General features: G+C 45.0%; 1 protein-coding gene across 5 annotated transcripts in view; it reads right to left on the reverse strand.

The window, feature by feature from the left end:
* GRHL2 (grainyhead like transcription factor 2) overlaps positions 1-15,144 on the reverse strand; it is an 80,410-nt gene that overhangs the window by 17,020 nt on the left and 48,246 nt on the right. For all 5 annotated transcript variants that reach the window (XR_014566957.1, XR_014566958.1, XR_014566959.1 and 2 more), the window contains exons 9-10: positions 11,478-11,636; positions 228-315 (exon numbers count right to left, since the gene is read on the reverse strand). Coding sequence is in view for 2 of the 5 variants with exons in the window: in XM_083749801.1 (XP_083605927.1) it covers positions 228-315; positions 11,478-11,636 (247 nt within the window). In the remaining 3 variants the exon portion in view is untranslated. The remainder of the gene's footprint in view (positions 1-227; positions 316-11,477; positions 11,637-15,144) is intronic.

A 15,144-nucleotide genomic window follows, 5' to 3' on the forward strand; every position in this document is an offset into this window, starting at 1 on the left:
TCGGCTGGGGAGGGCGGGGTATAAATAAAATTTATTATTCTTATTCTTATTATGAGTGGGGCAACCTGGGAAGTACAACTGAGCGCAATGCAAACCAGACTACAGTCCTGATGCTTTGGACTACAACTCGCAGCAGCCCCTGGCTGTGTAGCCATGGAAGTTGTAGCCCCAAACACCTGGAGGGAACCAGTCTGGCCAAGGCTAAAGGAAGGGCGTATCTTCCTTACCATTACTACACGGAGGTTGCGACAGCTGGCCTTTTGCTTTCTTCCTATTTTGCTTCCTTTCTTCATCCCGGATTTTCCTCTCAGCTCCCTGTCATGAGAAACACAGATATTGATGAGTCTACTGTGCACAGCGCCTCCCTCCAACAGGGATAACTGGCTCACTGCTGTTATAGCCAGCCCAATTCATTCATCCCATTATTCCTGTGCCGCTTCGGGGGGTCTAGCCCACTCAAGGCAGCTCACAATATCAGAAAGGCACCATACGCGGCGCGATCTAAAATAATCAAAGTGAACAAAGGCCACAGCATTAGCACATCTGAAAAAGGCCAGTTAAAACACTTATGACTAAGAGGACAACTAAATGGAGGTGGATTATATAACACAGCTCTCTAGAAAAGGTCGTTAGCAAAAGGCAGTTCGAAAAAGTTGGGTTCTGAAAAATGGTTTAACAATCCAGAACATGGAGGCCATTCACATCTATCAAGGGTAGCAGAATTCCAGAGTCCTGGATTACCCCCCCCACACACACACACACAGTGGGAGGGATTAAATTTGGGTTTCTGCAATTAAAGCCCATTAAAGCTCCTACTTCTTAAAAAAAAACACATTCCATGGTAAGGAAACTGAGAGTATAATATGGGGTAAGAAGAAACTGACATTCCTCCTCTGCTGCTGCTCTGAACCTTGTTTCGTTGCTCCTTCCTCCTACATCCTTTCTTTCCCCCATGAGAAAAGAGTTTAAAAATGCTTAATCCAGTCCAGCTTAGCAATGCTTTTGGCTACATCTCCTCCAGGCCCTTCTGATTTACCCGATCAAGTGGATCAATTTTCTATTTAGAAAACCATACAGAGCATGGCAGAACTAAACACCAACTCACAAGCACCATGGTTCATAGCCACCTTATTTTGCAGCCAACACACAGTGAAGCAAGTATATAAGGGAAATAAATGAAACAGGGCATATAACTTTGCAGAGAGACAATGCTGGCGCACTATCAGATTATGCCCGCTGTCCTGAGGCACCCGCTGGGGTTGTCTGCATCCAGCCCTTAATCCCCTTCCCCCAAGAGGCACAGGACGAATGTATTAATACCAGCAACAAAAATAGTCAGAGCTATAATGAGGACAATTAAGGGAGCCTGCAAACAAGTACATCCAAGCTCACAAACAAACATTAAAAAATGCAGATGTGTCCCGTGGGATTTAAACACTCTCTCTGTTGACCTGCTGAGCCATTCTGCAGCCGCTGCTCTACAATAATGTAAATACATAATGAAGGAATTCCATGCTGCTATGTGTACGATAAGGAGCTGAGCATTTAGCTGGCAATTAAACTATAATTCAGTGAAGAAGCAGAAATCTGACCTGTTCCATACATCAAAATGCTCAGAAAGTTACTTGTTGGGGCTAATACTTCTAAGACATGGGTGGGGAACCTTTGGTCCAGAGGTCTAACCAGGCCTACCAGGCCTCCCCATTTGGCCCAGATACAATTTTGGCCTAGTCACAACTAACTGTCCTACCTACACCAGTGGGAAGTGGGGTAGGGTGGCATGGTGTGGCGTGGCTGAAAGGGGATTTGCAGGCACTACAAATCAGCTGCTCATTGATGCCAGTTCAAAGAGACAGCACACTGAAAGGGGTTTATGAAGACCTGACATCAGCTGAATCGAAGACCATTGGCAGACAGGTGTAGAAACAGGGAAAATCCACAAAAAAGAATAATATGAGCTGATAGGACAGGATAAAAGGGAGAAGGGAGGAAAGGGGCAAAGCCAAACATCAACAAAATGGAAAACAACAAAACTGAATAAATGTAAATTAGACAAAAATAGCTATAACTTAAAAAGGTAAAGGTAAAGGACCCCTGACAGTTAAGTCCAGTCACAGACGACTCTGGGGTTGTGGTGCTCATCTTGCTTTACAGGCCAAGGGAGCTGGCGTTTGTCTGCAGACAGTTTTTTCGGGTCATGTGGCCAGCATGACTAAGCCACTTCTGGCGCAACAGAACACTGAAACCAGAGCAGCGCATGGAAACGTTGTTTACCTTCCCGCAGAGCAGTACCTATTTATCTACTTGCACTTTGACGTGCTTTCGAACTGCTAGGTTGGCAGGAGCTGGGACAGAGCAACAGGAGCTCACCCCGTCGTGGGGATTCGAACCACCGACCTTCTGATCAGCAAGCCCAAGAGGCTCAGTGGTTTAGACGACAGTGCCACCCGCGTCCCTTAGCTATAACTTACTTATTACTTAATTCAACACTTAACCTAAAGTCCATTATTTAACCCAAAGCAATTAATACCTCCTCCCTCCTAGTATGACTTTGGGTTCAGCCAACCCTGTGGAAGATAATGGCCAAACAACACGTATTTTTAAAGGGTCGGGGGGGGGGGGGCATGTTGAACCTGGCCTCTTTTATTTTGAAGAAAAGCACTCCGAGGTCCCCAGTCTGTAATATATTCTTAGTTGGATCGGGGTCTCATACGAGTTTCCTACTGTCAGGCTGCTATATGACCTCAATGATCTGTGTGCAGTAAACAGCACCTTAGGGGGCAAATAGCAACTGGGGAAAATATGTTTCCTGAGAAAACAGTTTACAGTCAACAGAGGGCCAACACAGCCTAGGCTGGTATCTCCGTGTTCCTACCTGTCACCTCTAGTCTGAAATATAATTAAGGATTAACTTAGGCAGAAATCTCCATAGGTCTAGACTATGGCAGGAGATGGGAGGAGGGTTTCAGGTGTGTGCTAGTTAAATCCTGGACGGTTAAGTCCAGTCAAAGGCGACTATGGGGCTGTGGCGCTCATCTCGCTTTCAGGCTGATGAAGCAGGCATTTGTCCACATACAGCTTTCTGGGTCATGTGGCCAGCATGACCAAACCGCTTCTGGCGCAAGAGAACACTGTGACAGAAACCAGAGCACACAGAAATGCCGTTTACCTTCTCACCACAGCAGTACTTATTTATCTACTTGCACTGACGTGCTTCCAAACTGCTAGGTTGGCAGGAGCTGGGACAGAGCAACGGGAGCACAATCCGTCGTGGGGATTCGAACCGCCGACCTTCTGATCGGCAGGCCCAAGAGGCTCAGTAGTTTAGACCACAGCACCACCTATGTCCCACAATGCTAGGAAGCATTGGAACGATATCAAACCCCTTCAAAGCTGCAACTTCAAGCCTTGCTGGATGAAGAAGAGTGATTTTAGAAACTATTCACCCAATCACTTCATTCTCGCCAAGTGATTCCAGGGTGCAATCTTCTTTAAGCACAGTTTTTTATTAAAAAAATATTTTCTGAACCTGGCTCATTTGCCTCTGTGTGGATGTCAAGACTCTGAAGTTCCTGATTGCAATTAACGTCCAGGGAGCCAGACACTTGATGGGATGGAGAATTTACAAGGAGTAAAATGAGATCAGCTTCACATGTAATTCTCTCTCCTGCTCCCTCCAGTTTTCTGACATAGAAACCTGCAGTACAGCTGTTCAGACCAGGGCATATTGGAAATTCAGTGAAATGAAAGGAATAGCACCCAATTGTTCTGATGGTCTTGGTTTCAGCTTAAAAATAAGATGCTATTGAGCCAGTGATCCATCTAGCTCAATATGCTGATTGTCAGCAAGTCTCAAAATTCCAGACTGGGGCCTCTCCCAGCTCTAACCAGAGATGCTGGGGAACTTGCAACCTTTCACATGCAAAGCTGATGCCCTGTTATTGAGCTACAGGGTCTCTTGCCCATAAAAACCTGCCCAAATGAAGCAAATGTATAAAAGTGCATTTGCCCATAGTTGGAAGGGACCCCCCCCCCCAAGCCATTTAATCCCACTCTTTGCTTTGAGGCAGGTCTGGGCAGTTCTAAGTCCCCAACACTAAGGCATTCAGTGTTAAATAATCCCTTTGTTCATTACCATAGACAGCAATGATATGAAGGATTTTGTCACCCATCGCCCTGTAGCGATGATCTCCCAGCTTGACACCAAAGCCTCTATTACGCAGCCATGTAATTCCGGTCTGCATCCCGCTGCCTTGCACTTTGCGTTACTATTTAAGTTGGTGCCAAATCTGCGAATAAACAAGCTACCCTTTCTGTAGCATTTTATTCTCACTTAGCAGGTACAGAAAGTGGGGCGTAAGCCGGTGGGAACCATGTGAAAATCTTATGGATTTAAGATGCTAATGCAGGTGGCGTCCGGGTGGCGTCACAGCACAAATTCTGCATAACAGAAGCTCTTCCCTGCTGAGTTTTGAATGGCTGAACCTGTGAATGCTAATATTTGTCATGCTCCGTTAGTCATCTGCGTATTATCTTAATCATTCCTAGTCCCGAGCACACTAATGTTGGAAGTAATTTTTGCAGGAATCTCATAAGCGCACATGCTGCTCCCAGCAGCTTTCCTTTTTTCATTTTTCCCTATTACTTGACACTGTAATGCACCTGGGACTATGCTTGGAGGCTATTATTTACATCAACTGTGTCAAAATCAAATCTGTTTGTAGTCGGGAGCCCATAGAATCGCAGGATTTTAGAGTTGTAAGGAAGGGCGGAGGATAAAATCAATTCAGTTTGCATTGAAAGCTTCCTGAAACAGTGTGAGAACCGGAACTCATCCATCCTTCAAAATTCACATGGAGCCAAATCTTGCAATGCCGTGATCTCTGAATAGCCTTTGGAGAGAGTCTCCCAGATGATTTGCAAAATTAGATACAGATGCATCTTAAGAACAAAAGAAGAGCCTGCTGGATCAGGCCAACGGCCCATCTAGTCCAGTATCCTGTCCCCACAGTGCCCAACCAGACACACCTGTGGGGACCCTCAAGCCAGATCCAAGCACACAAGCCTTCTCCCTTCCTGTGTTCTCCAGCATCACCATCATGGCTTGTAGCCATCAATGGCCTCCTCTTCCTCCTCCTCCATCCATTTGTCCAGTCCTCTTTTAGAACCACCTTCAATATGTGCTTCATAGTCAGAAGTGAAATATTTTAGCTCCACCTGGTACTGCGGCAAAGCACTACTGGTACTGTTCCTGGAGGCAGTATGCTTCCAATTCCAGTTGCTGGAACCACAGGAGAGGCAAGGTCTTGGTTCCCATAGGAATGTGGGTGGCCACTGTGAGAATAGGATAAGGGACTAGATGGGCCTTTGGCCTGATCCAAAAGGACTCTTTGTTTCTTCTTAGCTGGCAGTCAGAACTAGGGCTGGGCGGTTTATCAATATATTGTCCAAAACTGGTTTGAAGTCCATATTGTGATATTAGTTTCATAGTTTTTGACATGGCAATATATTGCGAATCATGACGTGTGTTAGGGCTGGACGATATATTGTCCAAAACTGGTTTCAAGTCCATTCCATGATATTGGTTTCATATTTTTTGACCTAGCAATATATTGGGGGCAGGGAGGGGGTGATGCAAAAATCACAAAGTGGGGGAAACCATGAAGCCAGCCAGTGCATCTACATAGCTCCATCCTTATTTCAGACACTGTGATATATCAGTATATCGCAATGATTAGCTGGTGATATCGGGATGTTGAAAACCAGATATCGCTCAGCCCTAGTCAGAACCTTCAGAGGTTCACGGGTCTTAAGTTACAATAGGGTGAAGCCTGCTGAAAGCATTTTTCCTACCCATGAGTAAATTTGCAGATGTGCTCATTCTGATAAAGGGCATCCCTGAGTGCTAAAAATCCTCCTTTTTAATCTGTCCACCTGACAGAAAGACAGGAGGCACAGTAGTTAAGATACTGGAGATAAATAGAGATGAAGGATCGCAATAGTTTTTATGAGTAGAATAGATCAGATCTTTTTTTAAAAGACCATAAGGTAAAGGTAAAGGTACCCCTGCCCATACGGGCCAGTCTTGCCAGACTCTAGGGTTGTGCGCTCATCTCACTCTAGAGGCCGGGAGCCAGCGCTGTCCGCAGACACTTCCGGATCACGTGGCCAGCGTGACAAGCTGCATCTGGCGAGCCAGCGCAGCACACGGAAACGCCGTTTACCTTCCCGCTAGTAAGCGGTCCCTATTTATCTACTTGCCCCAGGGGTGCTTTCGAACTGTTAGGTTGGCAGGCGCTGGGACCGAGCGACGGGAGCGCACCCCGCCGCGGGGATTCGAACCGCCGACCATGTGATTGGCAAGTCCTAGGCGCTGAGGTTTTACCCACAGCGCCACCCGCGTCCCTTCTAAAAGACCATAATAAGTGTCAAAAAGACAACACCACCCCCACTATTAATTCTACCCTACTCCCTTGCAATAGATTTATGTTAAACTGACTCAGTGTTGTGGCTGATGTTTCCTTGACAACCTACTTAACGCTATTTAAAGCATTACAGAACAGCCTATCATCTTAAGATAATAAGAAATAACTGTTCTCCAGAAAGTGCAAGGGCATCGAGGGCAGCAGGAATAAGACGGAGAGGAAGCAAATCTCAGAACCGCACCTGCCTAGTGTGGCAGAGTCAAACACAGGGAGGCAATTGTTTTGCAAATAGATTGTGTGCATATGACTGCCCTTTTAAAAAGAGAGCTTATGATCACAATGTATATTATGATGCATGCTCCTACAGGCTCTGGGCTTGGCTACTGCAACATGCTTGAAGACCACTTGGAAGCATGGGCTAGCACAAAATATTGTAGCAGGCCTGCTGCTAAATATCATAATGGGGAACAGGTGTGGAGGCAAGGCATTGTTGTCACACTGTTGTCTTGGCTGCAGCAGCGATGCCACTCAGGAGGACTGGGACGGGGCAAGGGAAACAGCAGGTACACAGGTGTGATTGCATCTTTGCCCACCATTGGCAACCTGGCTGGTTCTAAGTTCTCTGTGGCTAGGGACCCACGCGTACAAAGATTTCTCTCTTACATCAGATCTCCCACTTACTTAATCACACCAGACTTCATTTCAGTTGTTCCGAACAAACACCTGTAGCCAGAAAGGAGGGCTTTTGCAGGCATGGCTCCCAGAGTATGGAATTCTATAGAAAAATACCTTTCTTTTTCATTAGGATTTTCTGGTTTCTCCCTACAGCAGCTTTTCTGGCAGGCTGATATATTTCTGAATTATTTTATAATGCTTCGATATTTATTTATTTCTTTATTTGGTAATTTTAATTTCTCTCTGTGTGCGCACTGCGAGCTGCTCTGAAGACTTGCTGCAAGAGCAAGATATGAATTTTATTTATTAAACTCGTATGCCGCCCTTCATCCAAAGATCACATAAATATACAAAATGGCAACACAAAAGACATAATAAAACAAAAACAACAACCAATAACCAATGTTTTGTTGAAATGCTTTCAACAAAATAAGCAAGCAAACAAATATATTGGATCCACCATTCATTCTCTCTCCCTCTCTCCTTGAGATGCTTGGGAGAGAGACAGGATTGTGAGGGTAATAATTAAAATAAAATGTCCCTTATTCACGTTGCAGCTTATGCAGCCATTTATTGCCCTCGATGGAGGTGAGTGAAAGAGCTGGTTGTAATTTGTATTTCGTATTGTAAGTAACCCACGCTGGGACCCTTATGGTGAAGGACGGGTACAGAATCTTACATAGAAATAAAGTTGGCATGGATTTTGTTTTTAGACCAGATGTACACTTTGTGACAAATGACTGCCTGGGAATTGGCTTTGTTTTGGGTATGGCTGGTAGGAACAGCTGAGAGCATGCGGGAAAGTGCTAAGGATGGGTTTGGCAGATGTGTTAGTAGCAGGACATATGGGTGCAGCTTCTATCTCCTCAGCTGTTTTGATTTAACTGCGAATGAGGTTTTAATCTGTGATTTTTGTGTGTGTATTTTTTGCATTTGAATCCTGCTTGTCATTTCTCCCCCCCTTCTAAGATAATATTTTGCTTCCTTGCTAAACATGCTGCTTCAAATATGGGTCTCTACTGTACCTTGCATTTCATTTGTGATGTTTTATTTTGATATTTTGCAACATTTATGTGTCTAAAGAGATGTTGTGAACTGCTCAGAGATACCACCTTGCACTCAGAATGGTTAAGAAGTATACTGAAATGATCTAAAGAAAGAAAGAAATCTTTAAAAGTTGGTCTTTGCTTATCAAAACAAAGAGCATTCTCATACAATGCCACTAGATGGCATAAACAGACTTATGGAGGTAAAACAGGTACGTTCAAAATTGGGCCCCTGGCCTGCCAGAGGCTCCACTATCCACTACGCTGACTCCTAGGGTCACAACAATTCCTCTGAACTGTGTGTCAATGCAGTTGGAAAAGCATCAGATTAACATGCTCCAAAATGGACCAATTCTGCCAAGGCAACAGCATTCTGCAGCCAGTTGCAGTTTACAAACGCTCCTCAAAGTCTGCATGCTGCAACAGTCTAACCTGGATGTACCAGAGCACGTGGGACGGGGGGAGTGGCAGATCTGCCTTCCCAAGAAAAGGGAGCAGTTGGGGCAGCAGCTGAAAGGGACAGCTAAGCATCCGGGAGCCAGAGGACTTGAGAAGGACTCCCACACTGCACACTTGATTCTTCGGAGGAAACACTGTCCAGAGGAAGAGGAGAAATTTCCCCGTCTTTCTGCCACAAGTCCTGAGTCACATTTTAAGAGCATATGGTCTGGAATACCCGCTGCCTTGTGCACTTAAGGATTTGGCCTGAAAACTCTCAGCCTGAGGCTGCTAATGTGAGAGAGACTATAACTGCACATTATGGGGGAAGGAAATGTAGGACATTCTAAGGATGCTTTCACAGCTGTTTGCTGTCCTGGCCTCTCAGCTTAATGAACATAAGAATGCAAGAATAGACTGCTGGATCAGACCAATGGCCCATTTAGTCCTCACAGTGACCAGAGCACTCTCCCCTCCTGTGGTTTCCAGCAGCTAGTATTTAAAAGTATGGCTAGTAGCCATTGATAGCTGTCTCCTCCACAAATTTGTATGACCCTTCTAGTGATGCTTGGCTCAGAGGAACAGGTGGGAAGTTAGTGGAGGTTGTGACAGCAGCAGGTAACCGGAGACTTCAATGGGACACTTTTTGAACCGAAAGCCCTTTTGAACAAAGAGCATCACGTCACTTCTGTGACTTACACAACTTCCAATCTGATCTTTATCATTTTTACTGAGAAATAAGCCAGATTGAATTGGACTTTACTTCCTATGAACTTTGCTTAGCATGGAGCCCACCGGCAGGTGTGGAAACCTATTTAAGCCCAAAGGCCAAATTAAACTCATGGGCAACCTTCCAGTGCTTGTATGTCAATGGTGGGTGTGGCCAGAGGCAAAGTGGGTGGAGCAAGGGATGTGACCTTTTACCTTTGTGCAGTAGGCTGTACTGCAGACACACACAATCCAGATTTTTACTTATACACACACACACACACACACACACACACACACACACACTCCCCATCCAGGTAAAGAAGAGACCTGGAGAAGAGGCCTGAGAATCTGAGTTCCCACCTGTTATTCTAGATATTAGGTCCAGTCATGGCCGACTCTGGGGTTGCAGCGCTCATCTCACTTTATTGGCCGAGCGAGCCAGCGTACAGCTTCCGGGTCATGTGGCCAGCATGACTAAACCAGATATGGTGGTAAACAGTAGTAAATATCTGATGATACTCCGTTTCACCATTGGCCCTGATTTACACAGCCCCATTGCAGATAAGAGTTGAGTTTTAATTGTTGTTCATGACTGTTTGCTCTCTGGGACCACTTCACTGGGACTGCCAGATGTTGTTGGACTACAAATCCATCATCAGTTGCTCAGTTGGTGTGGTGCTTCAAATCGTGGTGTTTTTGCTGCAAAATTCTGCAAAAACTCTTGCCAGACTTTGGCACTGGTTTGGAGTGAACTGGACAACGTTGGGTTTTGAGCTAATAACTATGGCCCTAGGTTTGAGTAGCAATTGCTCAGTTAGTGGGGCACTGCAAAACACAGAGTTTTTGCTGCAAATCAACACCAAAAAACCCTTCAAAACTTTGGCACAGGTTTGGAGAGGATCCCAAATTGTGGGGTTCATGGTTAATTTTCCTATCATCTTTGTCCGTTAGCCATGCTGGCTGGGGTTGATGGGAGTTGGAGTCAACAACATCTGCGAGGCCACAGGTTCCCTATTCCAGTTATAAACTATATTTTATTGCCATGTTCTTTAAGGCAATACTGCCCAGAAAAGTTATCAGCTCCCGATCACTAGACTATGGATAAAAATAAACCAATAACAAGAGGTTGCAGAATGTTACAGGTAGAAGCAATCCTTAGCCACTTGCTGCCTCAGGCCAGTGTTTGCATGGTTGACCGCATATATCCTATTTTAAGACTCAGTGAGCTATCCAGGCTCCAGGTTTGATAAGGGTAACATTTTAACTACTCCTGTGCTCTTTTCTCCTACTTTTAAGATGGCTTTGATTAGATCTGTCAACACTCATTTCCTTCTCCCCAACCATGAAATGTGAAGTATCAATTAAACGGATAGATAGTCAAAGCGATGAATATGTATAATTCAAAGGGCTCAGCTCCTTGTTGTCTGTAGGTCACTCCTGATGGGGCCCATGCTCTTAAGATCTTTCTTCCCCGCCTTCCCCTCATTACTTTTCAAAAACTGGCAAACTGGGTGGGGAGGGAGCCCCTACTCAAGCCTTTGAAATTTACTGAGATTTTGAGCAGGCAGCTGTATCTTCAGATTACTACAAATATCTGACCTTTACAAATGATAATATAGCACTTAAAATTCATTGCTTCAATATATATTTTTAAAGGTTGCTAATCATGGCTAATAAGGAAAGAAGGAAGATCTGGCTGTTTGCACAGCACACTTTTTTTTTGCTTGTTCCCACTAATATCCTTATATTGAGGTTAGAGGACTTGCGTATTAAACAACACTACCAGACCAGACCAGAGCCAAAGAGGTCATGTCCAGAGGAAAACACAGAGAGGCCTACTCCCAGGCCTGAGCCTGTTTTAGATTTTATGGCTTTCTTCATCTATTTCCCACCCCCCACCCCCCAGTTTTGCAATGATATTGTTATATTTTTATAATCGCGGACGCCAAAGGAAGCCAGGAATAAAGCAGCTTCCCAAGACATTCTAGGAAGTTAAAATGGCAGCCAAACTAAAAAGTAGAAGGAAACAGCAACAAAAGTAAAGGAAAATGAATGCAATGAAACAAATATACAAATAAATGAACAAATGAGGTCTTTGATGACTAAAATAATTGATAAGCGAACAAAAAAAGTCCTGCTCACCCCGCTCCTCTTTTCAGCACTGAGTAACGTATCATCTTACCTTGTCACAGAAAACCTTGATCTGGCAGAAGGCACGATGGATAGGTTTATTGCTGCGATTATTGTAGCTGTACGTGTCAATCTGAATCATCAATGGAAGCCCCTTGACTCCTTTCTGAGAAGAGAAGTCTGTGCTCAGGCAGTTCACCGTGATGAAAATCTGATTTAGAGAAGAAGAAAGTTTAAAGTTAAACTGGTACAGAAGTGGTTGTTATCCATGATGAGAATTCAATGAAGTCCTGCCTCTATTTAATATTTAAACTTCCACTTGAAGCACCATTTGAGAAATCGATCCCAGCTCAATAGAGGTTTGGAATTATTGTTTTAAGGGTTTTTCCAACAGTGAAGTGATTTGATGAAGGCAACTCAGCTATTCAGCTCAACTCACCTGTTCACACATGTGATACATTAGAATCAATAAAAGAATATTATTATAAGAATTGGCTGACTCATTCTAATCAATATGTGAAATCCCCACCTTTCTCCACAACCATTTCCTGATCACTCAGCACTATGGGAACAGTCACCATATGCAGTCTTTTTCTGTACAGTTATTAAAAGGTGCAACTTTTTAAAAGGCCCAAACTCTAAGCCCCATAGCATTTTGGCTACCATATTTTTCGCTCTATAAAACGCACTTTTCCCCTCCTAAAAAGTAAGGGGAAATGTTGTGTGCGTCTTATGGAGCGAATGCAGGCGGGAGGCTCTGCTGAGTGCTTCCTTTAAAGAGCCGCATGGAGCGTGTGTGCGGCTTTTCCTTGAGGAGGGAGAAGGGCTGCCCCCAATACACTCCGCGCGCTCTTTAAAGGGAGTGCGGCACTTGGGGGAGCCTCAGCCGCGCACAGCCTCTCACGGGCAGGGGAAGAAGGCTCCCCTTGCCCGGGAGAGGCTGTGTGCAGCCAAGCAAGTAGCCAGGACAGCCAGCGGGATCGCAGGGATCCCGCTGGCTGTCCTGGCTTCTTGTTTAGCCGCATGCAGCCTCCCCAGCCCAGGCTAAACAAGAAGCCAGGACAGTGAGCGGGATCGTGCGCTGAGATCCCACTGGCTGTCCTGGCTTCTAGCTTAGCCGCACGAAGCCTCCGCAGGGCACGGGGGAGCCTTCATCCCCGTGCCCTGCGGAGGCTTTGCAGGGCCATCCAAAAGTAACTGTCTGAATAGCCCTGGAGCTGCCAGTCTACAATACTGAGATAGAAGGCTCAATGGTCAGATTCAGTGTAGGGTGGCTTCCTACTTTCCAGTGGGCCTTATGGCGGCACTGCCAATGCCTAAGAATACTAGCAAAACACAGAATTATGCAAAGACTTAAGAAAACCCACTTATATTTTTTCCCTATGCAATGACATTTGTTCAGAAAATGAAAAGATGTGGAAAAGATTGGAAAAGATGTGGGGAAAGGAAGACTAAAGAAAAAAGAAGACGGATCTCAGGGAGATATAGCTAATGTGCCTTACAGGGAGAAGTTAACAGCATTCATCTGATTACAGAAGTCGATATTACTGTCCGGTTTTTTATGGTGCAGCCGTCTCAGCTTGTTTGCTCGACCCAGCTAATAGCACAGCGGCATTTCTGTACCTGATGGTATCACAACGCTGTGCTTGCAAACAATGCAGTTGAACTTTAACTGATGTGAGGGAAGTGGTCTGGGAGAAATCCACTTTAGTGGGACGTGCAAAATGGACTGCATTTCCTGTCTTAACGTAAGCCTCGTGCAGGGATTTCTGCACGGATGATGCACTTTTGAAGAAGTGGGGCAGCAAGACTGTCCCCTGCCCACATCCTGCATTGCACTAAGCATGCCCCCTGGTTGTCTGCATAGGGAAAATGAAGGAGCAGCCTTCAAGTGGCTGGAACACTGTGAGGTCATCCAGTGGGAGTGGCCAGTGCCCCAAGGGATGCTGGGCCAGCACATTCCTGCTGCCCTCCTCTCCACACATAGGATTGCATGCATGCAGAATACCTGAATGGGGCTATACGGAGGTGGGGATTTTTCTTTCCCCAGTCCAAGGACCACATTTCATCCAGAGGGAAACTTTCAGGTGGCTAGAATGCAAGGCTGAGCAGAGCAAGGACTATGACGTTTACCTTTCTACAGCAGGCTACATTTCTACATGGCAAAGCCAGAGGTTTAAACACGATGTCTGTTCAACCAGGGATGGAGAACTTATGGCTCTCCAGATGTTGCTCTATAACCTCAACATCCCTGGCCATGCTAGCTGGGGTTGATGGGACATGGAATCCAACAACATCTGGAGGGTCTCCCCATCTGTGCCCTACACATTATGAGAACAGCTTATTATAATTCCAACCATCTCTGACTACCAAAGAATACATGCTACATATGTGAGGATACTGTGCATTGGGTCAAAATGCCTGAATCTCAAATACAGGAGCACTAACAAGAGGAAAATTCAAGCAAGAAACTTTCAGATAGCTGCCCTGAGCTTGGAAAAACAGGATACAAACCAGTTAGACAAATAAATTCAGCTGCAGCAAAATTATATTGATGGAGAAGTGGAGATAGCTGAGTGATGGTAATTGATGACTACAAAAGGCCATCATTTTAGAAGATGGAATATCATCCTCCTGACACCTTAATAGATCAAGTCTCTTTAATAATCAATAATTTTAAACTTATGGCAAGCCCCTACACACAGAGGGGTGGAGGCAAAAGCTGTTGTATCAGTATTAATGCTGTGTTATTTTGCATTATAGGAACTGGGCTAGAATTAAGGAAGACCAGTGACTTTTGCAAGGTTTTATGCCTCGCTACACTAGCCTCCTTTAGAAACAGTGGGGAGAGAGGGGGCTTTTAACTCGAAAAGGCCATTCACAAGAATGTGACACTGAAGCTATAAAATATGCTTTGAGTGTGCTTTTAGTTTTAATTTAGCTTCATGGCCAAGATGACATCAATGCTCTATCACCTTTCCTTCTGAAAGATGACTGATGCTCAATTATCTAGATTCTCAGGAGCCTTTCAGGGATGTCTCAGAGCATCATTTATTCTCATGCTTCAGAAATCTGCTCTAGGTAGAAGGGCACTTTGATGCCACAGTGACAGATGCTCTGGAATAAGGAAGGCTGGAGGGAAGGTGGCAGAGATTACAACAACCAAACATCACACTAGTCAACAGAGAAAGATGTACCTCTGATCGCAAAATACGGTGGTACCTTGGGATGCGAACTGGATCCGTTCCAGAGCCCCATTCGCATCCTGAACAGAACGTAAGAGGCAACTCTCCGGCTGCGCATTTCGCCACTTTTGCGCATGCACGTGACGTCATTTTGACCATCTGCGCATGTGGCGAAACCCAGAAGTAATGTGCTCCGTTAGTTCCAGGTCACCGTGGAGCGCACCCGAAATTCCTCATCCTGAAGTGTATTTATCCCGAGGTATGACTGTAGAGATAGTGAATAATTACGTGCCTTTGATAAAATTCTTTTCCCCACTATTCCACAGCAAATTGTGCATGTTCTAGGGAACATTTATGATCCATGGAATAACACCACAGTGGTCGTTGGAAATGGCCCACAATGGGCAGAGAGGAGAGAAGTAGTCTATCCAGCAGCCATAGTAGAGAATGCAGACATGTTCTCTCCAGAATTTTCTCTGCAGGAAAATGCATGGACTCCTTCCTACTATATGAGGAAAGAAAACAATATGGGGC

This window comes from Podarcis gaigeae, assembly GCF_964106915.1.
Source record: "Podarcis gaigeae genome assembly, chromosome: 7".
Lineage (NCBI taxonomy): Eukaryota > Metazoa > Chordata > Lepidosauria > Squamata > Lacertidae > Podarcis > Podarcis gaigeae.